At 35.0% G+C, this 23,792-nt stretch overlaps 1 protein-coding gene across 1 annotated transcript; it reads right to left on the bottom strand.

The window, feature by feature from the left end:
* Positions 1 to 4,928: 4,928 nt before the first annotated feature.
* LOC101104321 (olfactory receptor 4K13-like) lies at positions 4,929 to 5,867 on the bottom strand. Its single transcript, XM_012181128.4, has one exon. It carries the CDS (start codon positions 5,865 to 5,867, stop codon positions 4,929 to 4,931), a length of 939 nt encoding a protein of 312 aa, XP_012036518.2.
* Positions 5,868 to 23,792: the final 17,925 nt, after the last annotated feature.

Raw genomic sequence — 23,792 nt, 5'->3', positions numbered from 1 at the left:
AGGTACCACTTCACACCAGTCAGAATGGCTGCGATCCAAAAATCTGCAAGCAATAAATGCTGGAGAGGGTGTGGAGAAAAGGGAACCCTCCTACACTGTTGGTGGGAATGCAAACTAGTACAGCCACTATGGAGAACAGTGTGGAGATTCCTTAAAAAATTGCAAATAGAACTACCTTATGGTGAAAATGATTTAAAATAAGATTGTGTAAAATAAGATTGTGGTGATCCTTGCATAGCTATGTGAATAGAATAATAATCATTAAAATGTGTATTAAATGGGCGATTTTATATAAGGTGATTATATTCAATACAACTATTATGCATTTTTGCTTTTATTATTAAATTAAAATTATCTTTAATATTTTAATTTAGTGTTTTTAAATAGAGTTTTCTAGTACAGTCCAGCTGCTTGTCCTCAAATTTATTTCACCAGGAGACAATTATTGTCACACTGCAATCCAGTACAATCTAACTTTAAACTTTTCTTAAAGTCTCCTATTTAAATTTATGGTTTTGAATGACATCTATTTGGAAGCTTGCTCTTCTCTATTTTGTTAAATAGTTTTCTTGATTATTATTACTATTTTGAATACTCATAATGAGATTCCTGAAGTATTCACTTTTTTCTTTATTCTCCTGAATATGAACATCCTGTAAGAGCTTATTTGTCTTTATTCTTTAAAATGCCCTGGGAGGTGGGAGGGGGGTTTATGTTTGGGAACGCATGTAAGAATTAAAGATTTTAAAATTTAAAAAATAAAAAACTAAAAAAAAATAATAAAGAAATAATAAAGAAAAAAAAATAAAATAAAAATAAAATGCCCTATGTATATATGGAATAACCATAAGTTTCAAACAGTGATTTTCTAAATATCTAGTTCTAAATACCTAAATATCTAGTTCATTAATTCTCCCTTGCCAGCTTTTTTTCCAACTGTAATTATGCTATTCTTATTTATATGTCCTAGGTATAGCTTAAATTTATTAAAAGAAATCTATCACCATACTACAAAAAATAATATGAGTTTCTAGCTTTTCCACATTTTTAATGATGCTGGCTAAATAATTTAATCCAGAATTATCTGGATGCTCAGGAATTTATATTTCTTAATTTTATTCATTATTCTTAATCATTTACCATATACCACCAAAATTATTTGCAATATCGTTTTGAGAGCATATACCTTTTGAATTTTCATGGAAATTGTTGATTATAGTCCAATGTAAAATAAGTATGTAATTCCATGTCTTGAAAACCATAGTATTTTCCTTCCAGTCAACACAGAATTAATTAAAATACCATCTTCAGTATACTAAATTTGTAATGAGTTAATCCTCTATAATGTTTTCACTTACTTGCTGTAAAGGCGCATTATGAGAAACAATGTGTTCAAGACGTTATTTGAAATCATAAATCTAATTTTCACTCTCTGTGATGCCCTTCATGTGGTTCTGGATACTGTTTTCTGCATCTATTATAAAGATGTGAACCAGTTTGGAGGCAGATTTTTTGGAGCCCTGGGAATCCAAATTTCAGTGGGAGTAGTTACAACATTGGGGCTGCTGTGATAGCAGAACCAGCAGAGATGTTCACTCTTAATTTCTGGTCCTGTAATATGCTTTGCTTTCCTTGAGTATTGGAATGATTAAAATAGTCATGAGAATATTGGGTTTTTGTGATATAATAAGTACAGACAGCTTTGATTTAATGGACGCTTCCTTTTCCTCACATTATTCCCAAACTACATTCTTAGCTTCCTTCTAACCATTTTATGGTATTATTTCAGATAAATAATCTCTAGACCTTTATGACCATTATATCTTTAACAGAAAAATTGATCTATACATGTTACACACTTACTCCTAAAAGTGCATATTATATGCACATTAATATATTTAGAAATAGAAAATTGTAAAGATATACTAAGAATAATTCACATTAAATTACTTCAAACTTCATATTATACATTAATGTTACAACGAACTGTTTTATGGTCATTAAAATACTAATTTTTTTAAATTTATTTACCTTGCTATGAGAGTTTCAGAGAATATTTATATGGCAAAATATATTTTCATTGTCATTGCCCTTTTTACTATAAAATCTTACAGTAAATTATTCTTTTATAAGAGTTTGCTTTTATACAGTTTATCATATTGATCATCCTAATGTACTTTGCACAGCAGGCTTCACAGTCTGTTTCAATAACTTGCCAACAATGTCATGAGTAACTTTCAAATTGGTTGACATATCTGTATCTTATCTACAAGTTCTTATTTAATTCCAGTCAAATTCACTATTCAACCAAGGGCTTAATGTAGATTTTTGTCATAGACTAGCTTTTATTATGAGTCAGTATTGTTGATGAAAATTTTTATGTACAAGTGATAAAACCTTTCAACTCTTATATAAGGCAAAACTCCTCCCAAGATATAATTTATTCTATCACTTAATTTGCAGATAATTAGAAATAGTTTCTGTGTGCTTTTCAATAGCATTTGCTGATAAGGAATAAATTTTATTTATTGTCATACATTAGTCATTTTTATAGAATGGCAGAAAATACAAGTAATTTCTCTGTGGAATGTGGCTTTTGTTCTTTTGGTATTAGTAAGAAACGGAAACACATTTTACTACATTTAATTAAAATTTAAAGCCTTCCATTGGTTATCATTGACTATTAATATTGCAAATAAAATTGTAGAGGTTAATTTTATGTTTTATATATTTAGTTTTTGATGTTTTACTAATTTTGATGACTAGCTAATTTATCAAGGTACAATATGTATTGTCACATTCACTGTTAATAAAGATGAAAGTAAATCCATGTTGTGAAATAATTTTTCTTAACTTTAAATATTTTGGCCAGTTTACTGTATCTTGTATTTGTCAGTTATGTATCTCATTGTTCTTTTATTAATACTTTGTGATTTAGCTAAGGAAAAGTTCATATTGTGGGTATAATTATCAATTCTGTCATTTTATAATCATTTACATGAATTTTAAAAACAAGAATGATCTTCAATCCAAGGTTTATTCACAGAAACATTTTTAAAGCCCTAATTAAGTTGTGGAGGATGAATTGAGCTAACATAAGATGATGTAATCTTTAAGCATTCCCTCTCCTTCACTTTAGCACACCTAAGCTATTATACAGAGAGACAGCTGTTTATTGAATGACAATTTGTTCAAAGCAAATGACCTTGAAGAGAACTACTTTTGATCCCCCTCTGTCTTTGGTTACTCCCATCTTCTCCAGAAACTTTAAATGCCATATATCATGACCAGGCAACACACAGATTGATTGAGTACCTAAAATAATCTGTGTAGTAAATAATAACAAAACTTACTTGTCATTTAATGTTAAAAGACATAAATAGATGCTCTCATTTTTTTATACCTAATTAAATGATTACAGTTAGCTTAAAATGCATGCACCTTCCTTAAAACAATGGGTTTGAATAACTTTTTAAAATAACTGCTTAATTCAGGCTTCTCTTGTTTCAACTATGAATTTTGACCCAATAAAATATTCCTCCAGATTCCTCATTACTTATATAATATCATTTATTCTTGATTAAATATGTACCCTAAGTTACTGGTCAGGGTAAAATTCTGTGATTCTCGGTACATGCCTTCTCTCTTCTCAAATGTTTAATACTCTCATTCTATCTTTATTTAAACTGCCAAGGAACAACAGTTGTCTTAGCCTAAAGATTTATACAAATCAAGACATTCACCCTCTTTTCTCCAAATGGAAAGACAAAATTCTGTAGGTTACTATGTTCATCTCAGTGAGGTATTGATATTTCCTCTAATTTAGTCATAATCCCACATGAATATCCCATCTTAGAGACAAAATTCTAAAGTTAACCTCCAACAACTCCTTGATAATGAACAACAACAAAAAATTGAAATTTGTCAACAAATACTATACATACACAATGACCATAAATATTTTAGGAAGGAAACAGTCTTAGTTTCTATAATCATCATTCTACTAATGTTAAACTATTATAATATTTATTTATGGCTATCTTCTTTTACTACCAATTGCATTCTTCTTTTGTCTTCATCCAAGATCTCCATTGATGGTGATTCTTTTCTTGGTGGAGTGATTCAAATTCTAATTTGTACTAGGTTATGTAATTTTCATATTTTTACTACTTGATATGCAAATACTGTGAGGCACCACAGAGAATCACATGGGTTTCAAATATGATTTTTCCTACCCTGCTGTGTAACAGTAGTACTGGTACACCTTGCTCAATGGGTCAACGTTCTTAGCTGTTTTAACAAACTCTTTTCATTGAATCAGAGGCATAAGGTTGGTTTCTTTTTACTTTCAGATCAAAGGAAAATCATTTTAACCTATTTTGGGGAAGATTTAATTATTGGGAACTACGATATGTAAAGGAGAGGACAAGTAAACAAAATGTATGAATACTAATTAAAATATAGATTAAAATATTTTGTTATAAAAGCATAGATTTTGTAGTTACATGTGGGATCTGATTCTAGGTCTAGTACTTAACAATTTCTGTGACAAGTTTGTTAAATTTTATAATGTGCAGTTTTCTGGTATAAATATAAATAATATTCTCTATTTTCACTGTGTGAGGTTAAGAGTAAATGCATGCAAAGTGCCTTAGACATGGTTAGAACTCAACCAACAGTATTTTAAAATCTAAGAATGTATAGAAAAATTTAAAATTACAACATAAATGGATGATAATATGTTGGAATGATTTTGCACTTGGATGTGCAATTCAGAATGCTTTGTTGCATATATGCTTGTGTAGGGAAAAGTAATAATTTCCCAAAATATGACTTATGTTCAGTGTAAAATCTTATACCTGTGTCTCTGGATGATGATTACAATGACAACAACAATGATGATGCCTTTGAGGATTGTAATATTTAAGTTAAAAGGCTGATCTGGAACTCACATTCTTGGTCTTTATTTTTATTATTGCTTTCTTCATGTCTTTATTCCTAAATGAGTAAATGATTGGATTTAAAAGGGGAGTAAAAATTGTATAAAACACAGAGAAGATCTTATCTATGAAAACATGGCTGAATGGCCATATATAGATAAAGAGGCAAGGTCCAAAGAATAGTACCACCAAGGTGATGTGGGCTGAAAGAGTGGACATGGCCTTGGAATATCCACTGGAGGAGTGATGATGGACAGTTATCAGGATGATGCTATAGGAAATGAACAGAAATATGAAACAGAACAAAGAAAGTAGTCCACTAAATGCAATGACTAATAGGTCTAAGACATAGGTGTCAGTGCAGGCAAGTTTGATCACCTGAGGCAGGTCACAGAAAAAACTATCCACAACATTGGGGCCACAAAATGGTAAAGTCACTATAAAAACTATTTGACTAACAGAATGCACAAATCCAGCAGTCCAGGAGAAAAGTGCAAGTCTGATGCAAATACGGCGGCTCATAATATTTTTGTAATGCAGCGGTTTGCATATGGCAATTAATCTATCAATTGCCATGGCTACAAGCAACATCATCTCACTTCCACCTAAAAGGTGAAGGAAAAAAATCTGGGCCATGCATCCTTCATAAGAAATGGCCTTATTTTCACTAATTAAGTCACCAATCATTTTAGGAGTAGCAAAGGAAGCCAGAGACATATCAATAAAGGACAAGTTGACCAGTAGGAAGTACATTGGAGACTGTAATTGAGGGTCCAATTTCACTACCAAGATTATAATGAGGTTACTTAATAAAATGGCTATGTAAATAATGGAAAAAAAGTAAAAAAAGAAAATCTGTAACTCATGAGACTCTGTGAGTCCCAGCAAAATAAATTCAGCCACTACAGAGTGATTTTGTTTTTCCATTTGTTTGGCTGTTGGCAAATGTTACCTAAAACAAAACCAAAATAGAAAGTCTGTTAGTTGAATTTGAAAGATAAGTGCATAGTCACTTAACTTTTTTCCCTAAAATTCACTGAAATGCTTAAAAAGGATAAAAAAGAATTAACACTAAATCCAGTTTTTTGAAAGAGATAGACACAATTTCTTAACAAAAATTATGAGGAATATCTGCCATAAACCAAGTTGTTTGAAGGAAATTGAAACTATCAATATGTAACTCATATTTGGGCCTAACAAAAGTGATGATCTCAGCTGGTGGGAGAATATGCAAGCTCTTTGACATCTCTTTTAGAGTTTGAGAAATAGATTTATTCTTCCTCCATAGACAAAAAAATAAGGTCTACCATCTTGAACTCTAATAATAGTAAGGGTCATGTAAGTGAAAGACTTCCCTGGTGGCTCAGATGGTAAAGCGGCTGTCTACAATGCGGGAGACCCAGGTACTATCCCTGGGTTGACAAGATCCCCTGGAGAAAGAAATGGCAATCCGCTCCAATACTATTGCCTGGAAAATCCCATGGACAGAGGAGCCTGGTAGCTACAGTCCATGGGGTCGCAAAGAGTCGGACACCACTGAGTGACTTCACTTTCTTTCTTTCACTTTCAAGTGAAAGAAAGGCCAAATGGTTTTCTAATTATAAGCAGGACTAAGAGAAATGAAACTGGGTAACTGGAATATAGAGCATTAACAATCTAGAAGTCATTCTGTAGTTGCTGCTAATAGTCAGATGAACAGAGAGATAATAAACATTATCAGTTTTGAGACAAATGAATCTATGTTTGGCAAATTGAGATAGCTTCCCATCTTATTTTTTTCTGAGATGGAAGAAGTGTCCAAATATTTGAGTCTTCTCCCACAGGCCCTGATTTCCTTTGGGCCTATGCATTTAGTAGATTGAGAAGTACAGTGCAGAGATAGCCTAAATGGATGCTTGCTGCTGGCTTGTAGATCCCTGATAAACAAAAGGAAATCTCATGTACACCTGTGGCAGATTCATGTCAAAACCAATACAGTACTGTAAAGTAAAATAAAGTAAAAATAAAAATTTAAAAAAAAAAGAGGAAATATGTTTATCTGGGAAAACATCCATGTTGCTCTGGATGTGTAAAGCAGACCTTTGTGGAATGACATCCATTTACACATGAATAGTCCATTCTGAAGGAGATCAGCCCTGGGAGTTCTTTGGAAGGAATGATGCTAAAGCTGAAGCTCCAGTATTTTGGCCATCTCATGTGAAGAGTTGACTCATTGGAAAAGACTCTGATGCTGGGAGGGATTAGGGGCAGGAGGAGAAGGGGACGACAGAGGATGAGATGGCTGGATGGCATCACCGACTCGATGGACGTGAGTTTGAGTGAACTCCGGGAGTTGGTGATGGACAGGGAGGCCTGACGTGCTGCGATTCATGGGGTCGCAAAGAGTCGGACATGACTGAGCAACTGAACTGAACTGAACTGAATGCTAGCCAGAATTTTTGAGACAAAATAATAAGGAAGATATACCAGTATCTAAGAAGAGATAGTAACACAATACATTGTTTTTAAGAGATCTGAAAAAAAAACCAGAAGAGTTTCTAGCTGAGCAAAGAAAAATATTTTTAAATATTTTAAGAATCCAGAAAAGTAAAAAATACTATAATAAAGATCTCCATCCTGTTTTCAGAATTAATAAGTATGTGCATTTTTATCATTTTGCTTCAAACTTTTTAAATAAAATAAAAAATACTGGCAGAGGTAAAGTTCACTTATCATCTTACTAGTTTGTGTATGATATGAAAATGAATAAGTGATATCCTCTCATAACAACATTTTGCAAATGATTTTATTTTTACTGACAAACTGATATTCTAAAATTGTACAATATACTTGTACATATCTATCTACATGTGAAAAACTTTTTCAAGATTACATTACCAGAAGCACAATTACTAGTCATTTTCAACTAATCAAATAATGCAAAATTCTCAGTAAAGATTTATAGAAATACTACTTTGCACAAATATTGATATTTTTTTAGCTCTCATTCTGACCACCTGATTTTATTGTAGGAATGCAAAAATGGTTCAATACTAGAAAGTCACTTTATATAATTACCAAAATTAAAAAGTTAGGCAAGTAACATAATTTACAAGTGACAACAAAATAAGCATCTAATAAATATTAGATTCATGAATTGTAAAATATGCCAATTATCTTTAAGTTCATATATATATTCATGTACTCCCAATCTGAATTCAAGTAGGAGTTTTTGGAAAATTGACATGTTAATTCTAAAATGTATACTGAATTACAAAAGGTCAAGATGATCCAAGGCTGTTTTGAAGAACAAAGCTAGAAGATTTATACTGCCAAGACCTACTTATGAAGCCATATAAGACAGTTTGATTTTGGCCCAAGGATATAAGAATAAACCAAAGAAATATCAGAAATGACAGTGACAAATAACATAGTAAAGCACATTTGTGGAGAAACAAATATAACTTTACTGATGAGCCAGTATGTAATAAGTAGCTGGTGCTGGTGGCTCTGTTTTGGGAAAGAGGACTTTTCTAATGTCAGAATTCCACATTATCCATAAATGCCAATAGTTGGCTTAATCATACTCTCCTAAAAATTTGGCTTCAAAATTAATACTGCTTAACTTTAAAGATTTGATATTTTAATCTTTTCTTCCAGTTTGTTCTCAGGTTTGCCTGATTATAAAATAGACCAGGCAGTGGGTGAGATAACTTGCCTAGGACACATTATAAGTCTATAAGCAGCAATAACCCAGCTTCCTCATGAGATGATGAGAAAAGAAGGAACTTTGCTAAATTTTTACTTATAAGTTTTTCCACTAAATCATACTTTTCACGTGTGACTCTGCCATATGACATAGTGGTGTTTGTCTTCATGCACTACTTATTCCACAAATTACAGATTTTAGAGAGTAAGGACACAGAGCGGGAAGAATGAGACAGCAAAGTGAAACAAAACTACAGTTGACCCTTGGATAAGGGTTAGAAATGTGCATATGAAGATTGTTTTCCAATAATAAATACTACAGTATTGTATAATTGGTTAGTTCCACTGTGTTGGAGGGTTGGTGCCCCTAATCTCCCCATGTGTTCAAATTAGTAGCTCAATCATGTCCAACTGCTATCCCATAGACTATATATAGCTCACCAGGCTCCTCTGTCCATGAAATTCTCCAGGCAAGAGTACTGGAGTGGGTTGCCATTTCCTTCTCCAGGATGTGTTCAAAGTCAATTGTATTGTCCACACCTAGACACAAACACATAGGTAAATGAGATATATGATAGAGATAGATTTTGGGTTCTGTAAGTATTCATGTATGGATGTGAGAGTTGGACTGTGAAGAAAGCTGAACACCAAAGAATTGATGCTTTTGAACTGTGGTGTTGGAGAAGACTCTTGAGAGTCCCTTGGGCTGCAAGGAGATCCAACCAGTTCACTCTGAAGGAGATCAGTCCTGGGTGTTCTTTGGAAGGAATGATGCTAAAGCTGAAACTCTAGTACTTTGGCCACCTCATGGGAAGAGTTGACTCATTGGAAAAAACTCTGATGCTGGGAGGGATTAGGGGCAGAAGAAGAAGGGGATGACTGAGGATGAGATGGCTGGATGGCATCACTGACTCGATGGACATGAGTTTGAGTGAACTCCAGGAGTTGGTGATGGACAGGGAGGCCTGGCGTGCTGCGATTCATGGGGTCACAAATAGTCAGACACGACTGATCGACTGAACTGAAGGGAAATAGTAAATGATAATGGGGCAACTTAGCAATCAGGAATGGTAAGATCAAACCTCTAATTTCACTTCACTTTTGAAAATAAATCTCAGAAGTGTAAAAGATTTAGATTTGTAAAAATACAGCTATGAAAACATTAAAGGCAAACATAGGTACATATTTTAACCCATTAAAATAGCTCATTAAAAATTTTTTTGATATGATGCAAAAACTAAACTCTAGGAAGATATAGACTAGTAGATTTGACTTTACTAAATGTAAAAAATAAAAAAGTGATCATAAAAAAGATGAGAATATACTGTCAACAAATGAAACTAAGAAACGTTTCAAACTAAGAACTTTAATTAGTAAGAAAAGGTTAAAGAAACAGTGGAAAAACCATTTGCTTATCACATTTTAGAATAAATTTAATTTTGAATTAAAGAATGTGAGATAGAGTTTAATAATTCTCTTTTTTATATTGGCCCTATATATAATTTGGGAGGGGGAGTCGGCACTATATCTTAGATTTAAAGGTTTTATGACAGTTCAGTGGAGAACCTCCACTTAGGGGATTTATAGGCTAGGTGTTCAAAGAAACATAATCGCTGCTCTTTGTATCATTGTCTTTAATAACCAAAAATCAAGAATCTCCTCAAAATCCCACTATTAGTGGGATTATTTTAAAATGGAAATGTATATGTGCTGATCTGGAAAAATATATGACATTAAATTTGTAAATGTTATATTTTAAATTGCTGCAATATTTTAATGAAATATTTCATACAAATTTCAGAGAACTATCAATTCACTAAACTACCAAACTGCTTACCTCTGACATGTTAACATATAAACTTTAATAAAGATTCTAAATTTTATAAGTTCAAATTCTGTACAATTTAATAAAATTGAATTAGAGTCTAGTCCTGGATAAATGCTCTCAAAAATGTAGTTGGCATTTAGCTACCAAAAGCTTTGAATCAGAGAGTCATTTATTTTACACATAGCTATAATAGAATATTTTAAAATATCCATAAATAACCTGAAACTTGTGATATTAACTTGCTGTGCCAGTTTATCATCTACTGCCTAAAGCATTTAGAGTTGCAGTGGCAATTCTAAGTTGGTAATTATGGATTTGGCAATCAATCATACATAGCCAGAATTGGAAACATATTCTAAGCTGTATATCAACTTTGACAAAGAAACTTCAAGAAAGTCAGGACAATATCTCTATCCCCTTACCCTTCAGCCTTTCCAAATTGTCCTCTTTGAATGAGAAAAATTATTGAAGTGAAGGACAATGAAATCTGATATTAAAATGTGTTACAAAGCAGAGTAATAAAATGATATTTTAGTTTCATAACATTAGATGGAGTAATGAAGTGATTGTAAGAAACCTGAGAATTTAAAAATAGTCATAGATTAAAAATATGTTCTTAAGGATAAATTTACAGTTATTTGAGAATAAATATGGCTGGTTAGCTACATATCGTAAAGAAAAATAAATTCAAATATTTTAAATATTTCAACAATACTTTCAATGATGAAATACTGATGTAAATATATAAGTGAATATATATGCTCTTTTGTATTAATATTGGGTAAGATCTAGATAAACCTATAAGTAAATATATTCATTTTGTTATGTTATAGTATTGAGTTAGGATCATGTAAAAGGCAAAAATAAAGGTCAATATATTTTATTCAGTGAGGATGAGTAAACTCTCTACTATCTCAAAAACAAAAAATTTGTAAGAGGCAAGAGCTGAACTGGAAACAGTCAATATACATGCTCTTAATATCAATTTTTTATGAGTCAACAGGATAATATCAAGAGCCATGTAAAAAAAAATAAGACAAAGTGAAGTATAAAATGTTTCAGAAAATATATGTGATGTTTGAACCTGTGGAGAAAAGAAATTAATTTCCATAAAAATATAGCTTGAGATCATACACAGCAAAGTTTTGGAGATTTAGTTGGATGGTAAAATTAGATTTCTGGTTATGTTTTCCTATATATCTTGATATGTCACAGATATTTTGTAATAGAGATATTTAATTTTTAAAATTAAAGATGCTTGAATAAATAGTTTATTTAATATATTCAAACATAAAAATATCTTTATTTTTTTTCTCCATACCTTGTACCTGCTTTGAGAGTTGTGGCTGAAAATCACTGAGATTCTTCTAGAATTTTTTTTTCACTTGCTCCCACTTTCTTTAATCTTTTTGTATGTACAAATTCTAATAAAGGAGAATTTTACTTGAAGATGTACAAGACAACATGAAAAATGTGTCAATTAATAACCTTGGGAAAATCTGGCATCTTATAACTGAATTCCCTCAGCAATTAAAAGGACATGTATTTGGCAAGCTAGAGTATTCAAATTCTCTCATTAGTGTGTAATTTTTCCCAGTAACAAGGGACAAAATAAAGCTTTACCAACCAAACAATACATCCACATTTCAAAAACCAGACATGAATACAAAAACTGAGTGTCCATTTAAAATGTAGATAAAATTGAATTTTCAAAAATACAAAGTAAGAAGGATTTATAAATATGAGACAAGATTAATTATATTATAATTCACGTTATTATAGAAAATTTCTTTTTAAAAAAATTTCCTAGCCATAAATATCTCTTTCTTTATTCCTATTATCTGAATAAAAGTCAAGAGAACAAATTTAATTGGAAATATTGAAAATAGCTTATTCCTAAGAGTCACATTCCTCTGATACCTTTCTATTTTCTTCTGTAATTAGATCCTTTTGGATTTGCAAGCTCCCCCATAACTGCATTGTTCCAGAAGAGTTCAAACTGGTTAAAATTTGGTTAAAATTAGAGACATTTACTGTTTTTCGATTTCTTCCATGTCAAACAGCAGCTAATTTATTTCTCACATTTGACTGCCGATGTTTATTATGTCAACAAATGGTCTATGCAACCAATTATTTTGTTGAATTATATTGGGATTTCAGTGAAAAGCCTGGTCAATAGTATCCAAAAGCACTTTTTTTCTGCCTCTATATTGACAGCGTCACGTATTGGTTACTTCACGTATTCATAGTTTAGATACTCCTAAGAAAATAACATACCTGTTAGAGGGTTAATGTGTTATTCCCAAACCTGCTATAAGCATTCTTGTACATTTCTTTGGGACATGATCATTTCTTTTTCTTTACATATATACCTTGCAGTGAAATTACTGGCCCTTGGGTAGGCGTGTCTTTTAGAAACTGCTGGTTTCCAATGTTGTTTCACCAATTTTTCCTCCCACCAGCAGTGTACAAGAATGCTAGATGTTCCATATCCTTCACAGATTTTGATTATTCTCAACCTTCTTTAAATTAAAGCTATGTTCTTATGTACATAGCAATACTAATTGTGGTTATATGTACATTTCTCTGATTAATAGTAATAAGGAATACCTTTTCATATGATTATTATCCATTTGAATATTCCCTTTTGTGGCGTACCTATATAACTCTTTTTACCCAAATCTTGTGAATGGACATCTTAAGTGAAACAAGAAAATCTTGAAACCACAATTATACTACTGGCAAGAGAAGAAAGAAAATGTACATGTTGTGTATCAAAGAGATTAAAACCATAATTTAAAATATTCCCTTTAACAAAGAAACACAAGCCACATTTGCTTCAAAATGAAAAATTTCCAAATGTTTTAAGTGAAATAATATTGAGAGAGATGATGGTGAAAAGAAGGATGCTAATTGCACCTCCCCCCAGAAACACATCAAAAACATATCTGCACGTGGAGCAATTCTCACTGAAAACAACTTTGAGACTGGCAGAAAGACTCTTGTACAACCAAGGTTGTAAGAAAGATCCACACGGAATCGGGTAGGAAGGGAAGAGAAGAGATCAGTTCATGACTCACAATCCATCACAGGGGACACAGAAGAATCGGGGTTTGGAGATCCTCCCTAGGGAGTGAGCAGTAAAAATCGCATTTTGACAACCCAGCCCTGGACTCTGACACTGGGAAGATGAGTCCCATTCATTCAGTTAGTACAGTCGCTCAGTTGTGTCCAACTCTTTGCGACCCATGAATTGCAGCAAGCCAGGCCTCGCTGTCCATCACCAACTCCCAGAGTTCACTCAAACTCATGTCCATCGAGTCGGTGATGTCATCCAGCCATCTCATCCTCTGTCGTCCCCTTCTCCTCCTGCCCCCAATCCCTCCCAGCATCAGAGTCTTTTCCAATGAATCAACTCTTCGCATGAGATGGCCAAAGTACTGGAGTTTCAGGTTCAGCATCAGTCCTTCCAAAGAACACCCAGGACTGGTCTCTTTTAGAATGGACCGATTGTATCTCCTTGCAGTCCAAGGGACTCTCAAGAGTCTTCTCCAACACCACAGTTCAAAAGCATCAATTCTTCGGTGCTCAGCTTTCTTTATACTCCAACTCTCACATCCATACATGACCACTGGAAAAACCATGGCCTTGACTAGACAGACATTTGTTACCAGAGTAATGTCTCTACTTTTTAATATGCTATCTAGGTTGGTCATAAATTTCCTTTCAAGGAGTAAACCTCTTTTAATTTCATGGCTGCAATCACCATCTGCAGTGATTTTGGAGCCCAAAAAAATAAAGTCTGACACTGTTTCCCCATCTATTTCCCATGAAGTGATGGGACCAGATGCCACGATCTTAGTTTTCTGAATGTTGAGCTTTAAGCCAACTTTTTCACTCTCCTCTTTCACTTTCATAGAGAGGCTCTTTAATTCTTCACTTTCTGCCATAAGGGTGGTGTCATCTGCATATCTGAGGTTATTGATATTTCTCCCGGAAATCTTGATTCTAGCTTGTGCTTCTTCCAGCCCAGCATTTCTCATGACGTACTCTGCATATAAGTTAAATAAGCATGGTGACAATATACAGCCTTGATGTGCTCCTTTTGTTATTTGGAACCAGTCTGTTCTTCCACGTCCAGTTCTAACTATTGCTTCCTGACCTGCATACAGGTTTTTCTTAGTTAGGTGGTCTGGTATTCCCATCTCTTTCAGAATTTTCCACAGTTTATTGTGATCTACACAGTCAAAGGCTTTGGCATAGTCAATAAAGCAGAAATAGATGTCTTTCTGGAATTCTCTTCCTTTTTTCATGATCCAGCAGATGTTGGCAATTAATCTCTGGTTCCTCTGTCTTTTCTAACACCAGCTTGAACATCTGGAAGTTCACGGTTCACGTATCGTTGAAGCCTGGCTTGGAGAATTTTGAGCATTACTTTACTAACGTGTGAGATGAGTGCAATTCTGTGGCAGTTTGAGCATTCTTTGGCATTGCCTTTCTTTGGGATTAGAATGAAAACTGACCTTTTCCAGTCCTGTGGCCACTGCTGAGTTTTCCAAATTTGTTGGCATATTGAGTGCAGCACTTCCACAGCATCATCTTTCAGGATTTGAAATAGCTCAACTGGAATTCCATCACCTCCACTAGCTTTGTTCATAGTGATGCTTCCTAAGGCCCACTTGACTTTACATTCCAGGATGTCTGGCTCTAGGTGAGTGATCATACCATCATGATTATCTGGGTCATGAAGATCTTTTTTGTACAGTTCTTCTGTGTATTTTTGCCACCTCTTCTTAATATCTTTTGCTTCTGTTAGGTCCATACCATTTCTGTCCTTTATCAAGCCCTTCTTTGCGTGAAATGTTCCCTTGATATCTCTAATTTTCTTGAAGAGATCTCTAGTCTTTCCCATTCTGTTCTTTTCCTCTATTTCTTTGCACTGATCCCTGAGGAAGGCTTTCCTATCTCTCCTTGCTATTCTTTGGAACTCTGCATTCAGATGCTTATATCTTTCCTTTTCTCCTTTGCTTTTCACCTCTCTTCTTTTCAAAGCTATTTGTAAGGCCTCCACAGACAGCCATTTTTGCTTTTTGGCATTTCTTTTCCATGGGCAAGGTCTTGATCCCTGTCTCCTGTACAATGTCATGAACCTCATTCCATAGTTCATCAGGCACTCTATCTATCAGATCTAGACCCTTAAATCTATTTCTCACTTCCACTGTATAATCATAAGGGATTTGATTTAGGTCATACCTGAATGGTCCAGTGGTTTTCCCTACTTTCTTCAATTTAAGTCTGAATTTGGCAATAAGGAGTTTATGATTTGAACCACAGTCAGCTCCTGATCTTATTTTTGCTGACTCTATAGAGCTTCTCCATCTTTGCTTGCAAAGAATATATCAGTCTGATTTCGGTGTTGACCATCTGGTGATGTCTATGTGCAGAGTCTTCTCTTGTGTTGTTGGAAGAGGGTGTTTGCTATGCCCAGTGCGTTCTCTTGCAAAACTCTATTAGTCTTTGCCCTGCTTCATTCCATATCCCAAGGCCAAATTTGCCTGTTACCCCAGGTGTTTTGGGGAATGGCAAATCACTTCAGTATTCCTGCCTTGAGAACCCCATGAACAGTATGAGTCCCATTAGCTGATTTGAAAAGCAGTTGAACTTACAGAGGGCTGTGAGAAACCCAGACCCACGGGTGAAGTGCATGTACATCTTCTTAACTCCCAGGAACAAGGATGAGGAAGCAGATTGAAACCGACTCAGGCTCTGGCTGGTTTCCAGAAAACACCCCAAAGTGTACCTTTGCCCATGTCAGTCACCCACTCTGGCCCCTCTACCTCCAGCACACTCCCCACTAGAGTGAACACTGCCTTTCTTAAAGAGAGTGTTCAATGTTGATGAATTTATGCCTAAAATATTCCTGAGACTAAAAAAGGAGACAAATATTTAGGTATAAGACAAATATGCAGACATTCATCATAGAGGACCCTAATCAAGATGAACCCAAAAAACTCACACCAAGTCATATCATAACTAAAATGACAAAAATTAAAGATAAATAAGTCTAAAGGCAGCAACAGAAAAACCAAAGAGTCATATACAAAAGAACCCCTATCAGATTATAAGCTGAATTTCTGCAGAAACTTTGCATTCTGGAAGGGAATGATATGATATAAATTACCAAAAGAGAAAAGAATAAACCTAGAATACTCTACCAAGCAAGATTATCATCGAGAATTGAAGGAGAGACAGGCAAAAGCTAAGAGTTCATCAGCCTCATTTTGATCTGTGGGTTCATTGCTGTTGTTCAGTCATCAAGTCATGTCTGATTCTTCACAGCCCCATGGACTGCAGCACACCAGGCTTCCCTTCCCTCACCATGTCCACTGAATCAGTGATGCCATCCAACCATCTCATCCTCTGGCACCCTATTCTCCTTCTGCCTTCAATCTTTCCCAGCATAAGGGTTTTTTCTAATGAGTCAACTGTTAGCATCAGGTGGCCAAAGTTTCTTCTTCTCCAGCATCAAACCTTCCTAAGAGTTTTTATTTCCTTAAAGATCAACTGGTTTGAGCTCCTTGCTTTCCAAGGGACTCTAAAGAGTCTTCTCCAGCACCAGTTTGAAAGCATCAATTCTTTGGCGCTCTGCCTTCTTTATTGTCCAGCTCTCGCATCTGGACATGACTACTGGAAAGCCCATAGCCTTAACTATACAGACCTTTGTCAGCAAAGTGATGTCTTTGCTTTGTAACCCACTGTCCAAGTTTGTCATAGCTTTTGTGCCAAGAAGCAATCTCGTCTAATTTCATGGCTGCGGTCACCAACCACAGTGATCTCCAAGCCCCAAAAGAGGAAATCTGTCACTGCCTCCACTTTTTCCCCTTCTATTTGCCATGAAGTGATGGGACTGGATGCCATGATCTTAGATTTCTAATATTGAGTTTTAAGCTGGATTTTTCACACTCCTCCTTCACCCTCATCAAGAATCTCTTTAGTTCCTCTTCACTTTCTGCCATTAGAGTGGTATCATCCACATATCTGATGCTGTTGATATTTCTCCTGGCAATCTTGTTTCCATCTTGTAACATATCCAGCCCAACATACTTTTCATTAAATTTAGAATTTTTTAAACATTATTTTTTAGATATTTCTTTTCTGTCATCCCTGACTCCAGTACCACATGTGGTATATCATGTGATATTTTTCATAGGTTATAGAGGCTCTTTTAAGTTTTTCTCAAATTTTCTTCTGTTTCTGGTTTAGCTTAGATGATTTCTATTTTCTATCAAGGTGTTTTATTTTTCCTGTTTCCAAAATGGAATTTTTCAGTTTCTGTGTTATATTCTACCATCCCTCAATTCCATTTGGTTATTTATTTCATATCTTCATTTTTTTCTCTCATTTTCACATTTTCCTTTAAATTCTTGATTTATTTATATAATGTCTATTTCAAAATTTTTAATTTTAAAAGCTTGTTCATCTAAAACATTTCTGAATATGTATCTCTTGATTATATAGATCATATCTTACTTCTTTGAATTTTTATTAGCTAATGATTAAATGTCATATATCAGTGGGATTCTCCATGAAGGACATTTGGCATTATCTGGGGACCTGGTTGGATGTTATATGTAGGGGCTACTACTGTAATTTAATGGATAGAGGAAGGAATGGTGCTAAACATCTTACAATGATCAAGAAGACCTTTCAACCTACAATAAAACTACCTTTAAAACTTAAAGTTGAAATCAAGAAATTTTAAAGCATACAAAAAAATTAAAGAATTCTTAGCAACCTGATGTTTATATAAATATGCTAAATGAAGTTGTAATGAAATTTTTTACGTTTATTTATGTACAAATAAAATTTGAATATGACAACAGTCCATAGAAGAGAAGGTGCATAAAGAAGTTTCTTACATATTTTTTATGAAATGGTATAATTATTTGGAGGTATGAGAAATAGAACGTTTCCTGCCATATCAGTAAATGAAGATGTTACAGTCATTAGCAATTTCAGCCACCACCATGGTGAGCTGGTAACTCTGAGGGAACTCGGAAGGAGAAGAATACCTGCCATGTTGCAGCCATTAGATTATAGCCACTCCCTACAGTGAGCCACAAGGAAACTCAGGATGTGAACAACATGGGATACTGGTCTTACATAGCTCAGGTGCAAATAAATGGGATGATTTCAGTGAGCCCAAACTCTTGCATCTTCCAACACATGGAAAAGAACAAAATTCCTTAACTTGAGTTATCTAGTTTTCTTTAAGTAACAACAATATTTTGTTGTTCAAACTATCTGCCTTTTGTTGCAAAACTTCTATATAACCTGGTTCTTCCCTTCACCTCCTTGGAGCAGTTCTCTCAGGGTCACTTGAGATGTTGTCTTCTAGGTTTGAAGTTCTAAAAATTGCCACGGGGTGGGGGGTGGGGGGTGGGGGGTGGGGGAGGGATAGCTCTCAACTTTTAGGTTGTAAGTATTTAAGTTGACTGGAACCAGAAAGTGACAATTTAAAGTTCAGTCACTCAGTCATGTCTAACTCTTTACAACCCCATGGACTGAAGCACACCAGGCTTCCCTGTTCATCACCAGCTCCCAGAGCTTGCTCAAACTCTGTCCATTGAGTTGACATCCAACCATCTCATCCTCTGTCATCCTCTCATCCTCTGTAATCCCCTTCTCCCCCTGCCTTCAGTCTTTCCCAGCAGGGTCTTTCCAACGAGTCAGTTCTTCATATCCGGTGGCCAAAGTATTGGAGTTTTAGCTCTAGCATCAGTCCTTCCAATGAATATTCAGGATTGATTTCCATTAAGATTCACTGGCTTGATCTCCTGGCAGAGCAAGGGACTCTCAAGAGTCTTCTCGAACACCACAGTTCAAAAGCATCCAATTTTCAGCACTCAGCCTTCTTTATGGTCAACTGTCACATCCATACATGACTACTGGAAAAACCACAGCTTTGACTAGACAGACTTTGGTCAGCCAAGTAATGTCTCTGCTTTTTAATATGTGGTCTAGGTAGGTCATAGCTTTTCTTCCAAAGAGCAAGCGTCTTTCAATTTCATGGCTGCAGTCACCATCTGCAGTGATTTTGGAGCCCAAGAAAATAAGTCTGTCACTGTTTCCACTGATTCCCTATCTATTGCCATGAAATGATGGGACTGGCTGCCATGATCTTAGTTTTTTGAATGTTGAGTTTTAAACCAGCTTTTTCACTCTCCTCTTTCACCCTCATAAAGTGGCTCTTTAGTTCATTTTCGCTTTCTGCCATAAGGGTAGTGTCATCTGTGTATCAGAGGTTATTGTCATTTCTCCTGGCAATCTTGATTCCAGCTTGTGCTTCATCCAGTCTGGCATTTCACATGATGTACTCTGCATATAAGTTAAATATACAGCTTTGATGTACTCCTTTCCAAATTTGGACGGCTTCCTTGGTGGCTCAGACATTAAAGACTCTGCCTGCAATGCAGGAGACCCAGATTCGTTTCCTGAGTTGGGAAGATACCCTAGGAAAGGAAATGGCAACCCACTCCAGTATTCTTGCCTGGAAAACCCCATGGACAGAGGAGCCTGGCAGGCTACAGTCCATGGAATTGCAAAGAGTCAGACACAGCTGAAAAACTAAGGCTTTTTCCAATTTGGAACCAGTCTGTTGTTCCATGTCTGGTTCTAACCGTTGCTCTTGACCAGCATACTGATTTCACAGGAGGCAGGTGAGGTAGTCTAGTATTTCCATCTCTTGAATTTTCCAGTTTCTTGTGATCCAAGTAGTTCAATACAGCAGAAATAAATGTTTTTCTGGAACTCTCATGTTTTTTCTATGATCCAACAGATGTTGGCAATTTGATCTCTGGTTCCTCTGCCTTTTCTAAATCCAACTTGAATGTCTGGAAGTTCTTGGTTCATGTACAGTTGAATCCTGGCTTGGAGAATTTTGAGCATTACTTTGCTAGCGTGTGAGATGAGTGCAACTGTGTGGTAGTTTGAATATTCTTTGGCGTTGCCTTTCTCTGGGGTTGGAATGAAAACTGACCTTTTCCAGTCTTGACCAGGACTGGAAAACTTATATTATGTAATTTAAAGTTACATATGACATACTCTAAAGAAACCACAAAAGTGAAATAGAGAAAGAGAGAATGACAGAAGGAAGAAAGAAAGAAGGAAGAAAGGAAAAAAGAAGAAACGAAAGAAAAATGAAACAGAGATTATCTAAAATAATCATGTTTGTCTAGTAGCTACTAACTTGGACAGCCCAGTCTAAGCCATTTGATTCTTTCCTGGTCAAACCAAATAAGCTTTTTGGATTAGTGATGGGCTTTCCAGAATGAAGGCCATGTTGCTCTTTGCATTATTAATCAGCCACAGTCAGTCCCAATAAGCAATAAAAATGTTGAAAAAGGCAAAAGGGAAATCTGCATGACAAATGTGCCAAGTATCCCATGTTAGTATTGCAGCAGGAATTCTGTTCATAGTCACAATGATAACTTCAGACATTGATAGTCTCTTAAACCAGTGTTCTTCCTATGTGGTCAAATGCATTGGCTCTAGATAATTGGAGAATAAAACCACTCTTATCTTGAGAACTTGGTCATGGAAACTTTAATGGGAACTTTGAGGAAAATGTAAAAGGTCATGTAGAAACCTATTTAAAAGAAAACCTGGTGCCAGGAAACTGGAATGCATCTGCAAAGTCTTTCAGATGACTTAGAATTCTTAGAAGCAGCCACTTGGGGTCATGAAATAAATTGACATGGGAACATCAAACAAGAAATAGATGTCCATATATCTCTCATACACAGCTGCTGAAACCACTTCTCTGAACTGAACTCGATGCCCATGGGGAAAAATAATCTGAAGATGAGGTTAGGCAAATTTCTCTGATGGCAAACCTGAACAAAATCAGAAAATGGATTGTATTGGATTCATTCCTGAAACTCCAGTGGTATAAAAACAGATATTCAATAGAACTGACACCTATTCAGCTCTGAAATCTGCTTAGCCTCTTATAGAAGCAACCACCATGAATACAAGTAAAGATTTATAACATTGTAGAGTCTATCAGTGTACTTCATATGAATGCAATTCCTCTGGTCAAGAAATGCGTTTTTTGTTATTAATATACAAAAAATTTTCCAAGAAACATTTAATTATGTGGTATTCACATTTCTCATCATTCTTAGAGCATTGGTCTTACTGAAAACTGAAACAGGCAATTCAAAGCGTATGTTACTTTGAATAGGAGTGGATACAGACATGAAAGTCTGCTAATATTAATGGGAAAATGTACTTTTCAGTTAAATATAAGAGTAAAATGAAATATTCCACAGGAAAAGTTTCTTAAAACTGGAGGTGGAAATAAGGAAATAGAGGGAAATATAATTACCTAACATTATATTTTCAAGTTTGTATTTTAATAAGCCCAGTTGTATTTAAAATACATTAAATACATTAAAAAAAACTAAAGTTAGTTTACAGTAAAAGTCAGATATACTTTGTATTTGATGCTTTTTAAAGCTCTTCAAGTAAATTTTCATAATTTGAATATACCAGACCTGAGAGTGGTTTTATATTGCCCTCTTTTCTGTTGTCCATAGTAAAGCATATCAACTTCTATAATTATGTGATACTAGAAAAGAATGTTTAATTCTATTGTAATTAAGGGAAAACAATGCCGCATCTTTAATAATTCCCATTGGTATTTGATCATCAGTTGGGTATTGTTAGGTTTCAAAATATATCTTTTTTTATTACCACCATCTCAATATTTATGATCCCTTTTTCCCTAGGAAAATGAATATTCATATGTGTCAGTATTTTAGGGATAATACAATTATTTTGGAGTGAGACACTCTCCAGGTTTCAGTGTGCCCCGAGTCAAGCGATGTTCTGAAACCCTCTGCAGAGTTGGTAAGTCATGGAGTCAGTTTTAATGTAGAATAAAACAATACAGAAACATTCCTGGATACTGGCTTATAAACACAGTGTCCATAGGTAGAATCAGATTGAAAAGTCATTTAGAAGCTGAACAATGCAATAAAATTATAAAATTCTAGAAGGCATTATTATTCTAGTTGTCATATAAATATAGCATAGTCTCATAATGTGTGTGACAACATGAAAAAAATTATATGATTGAGTACACTTTGATACAACTCGTGATTTTATTTTCAATCTGCTAAACAGTGTCCATGTCAAACTTTATCATGTCAATGCTATTGCCAACAAAAATTTTATGGTGAACTATGCCAGTGTTTAAAATAGTAACTGGGTGAATGCAAAGTTCCCTCTTGTTTCCCAAGAAATGTGTTATTCTCTTGCGCTTATAAACCTACCACATCTAACACATTAATTTATTCTATTCTATTTTTAAAGAAAAAAAGTCAGCTAAATTGACTAGTATCATATGGATAAGGATATGACTTTTGGCAAATCTGACCTAAGACTATTCACTTTTATTTAACGTTTTTATGTATTAAGATTACAAATATTAAAGTATAAACTTTCAGTTCAGTTCAGTTCAGTCGCTCAGTTGCATCCGACTCTTTGCAACCCCATTAATCACAGCACGCCAGGCCTCCCTGTCCATCACCAACTCCTGGAGTTCACTCAGACTCACGTCCATCGAGTCAGTGATGCCATCCAGCCATCTCATCCTCGGTCGTCCCCTTCTCCTCCTGCCCCTAATCCCTCCCAGCATCAAAGTCTTTTCCAATGAGTCAACTCTTAGCATGAGGTGGCCAAAGTACTGGAGTTTCAGCTTTAGCATCATTCCCTCCAAAGAAATCCCAGGGCTGATCTCCTTTAGAATGGACTGGTTGGATCTCCTTGCAGTCCAAGGGACTCTCAAGAGTCTTCTCCAACACCACAGTTCAAACGTGTCAATTCTTCGGCACTCAGCCTTCTTCACAGTCCAACTCTCACATCCATACATGACTACAGGAAAAACCATATCCTTGACTAGATGGACCTTTGTTGGCAAAGTAGTGTCTCTGCTTTTATAGAATAAATCTTTTATCTGTTCTGTAATATTTGAACATTTTATTCTTTGTAGAAAAAGCACTAGGTGCATGCTAAGTTCCTTCAGTCGTGTCCAACTCTTTGTGACTCCATGGACTGTAGCCTTCCAGGTTCCTCTGTCCTTGGGAGTCTCCAGGCAAGAATACTGGAGAGAGTAGCCATTGCCATCACTAGGGGATCTTCCTGACTCAGGGATCAAAACTGGGACCTTATCTTTTCTGCATTGGCAAGTGGATTCTGTACCACTAACACCACCTGGGAAACCCTAAAGCACTAGGAAATCAACCACAATTTGTCCCTTTCTTATCATATTT

This window comes from Ovis aries, chromosome 7 (assembly GCF_016772045.2).
Source record: "Ovis aries strain OAR_USU_Benz2616 breed Rambouillet chromosome 7, ARS-UI_Ramb_v3.0, whole genome shotgun sequence".
In the NCBI taxonomy this organism is placed as follows: domain Eukaryota; kingdom Metazoa; phylum Chordata; class Mammalia; order Artiodactyla; family Bovidae; genus Ovis; species Ovis aries.
Note: the sequence above shows the minus strand (reverse complement) of the source record. Positions and strands in the feature narration are given on the sequence as shown.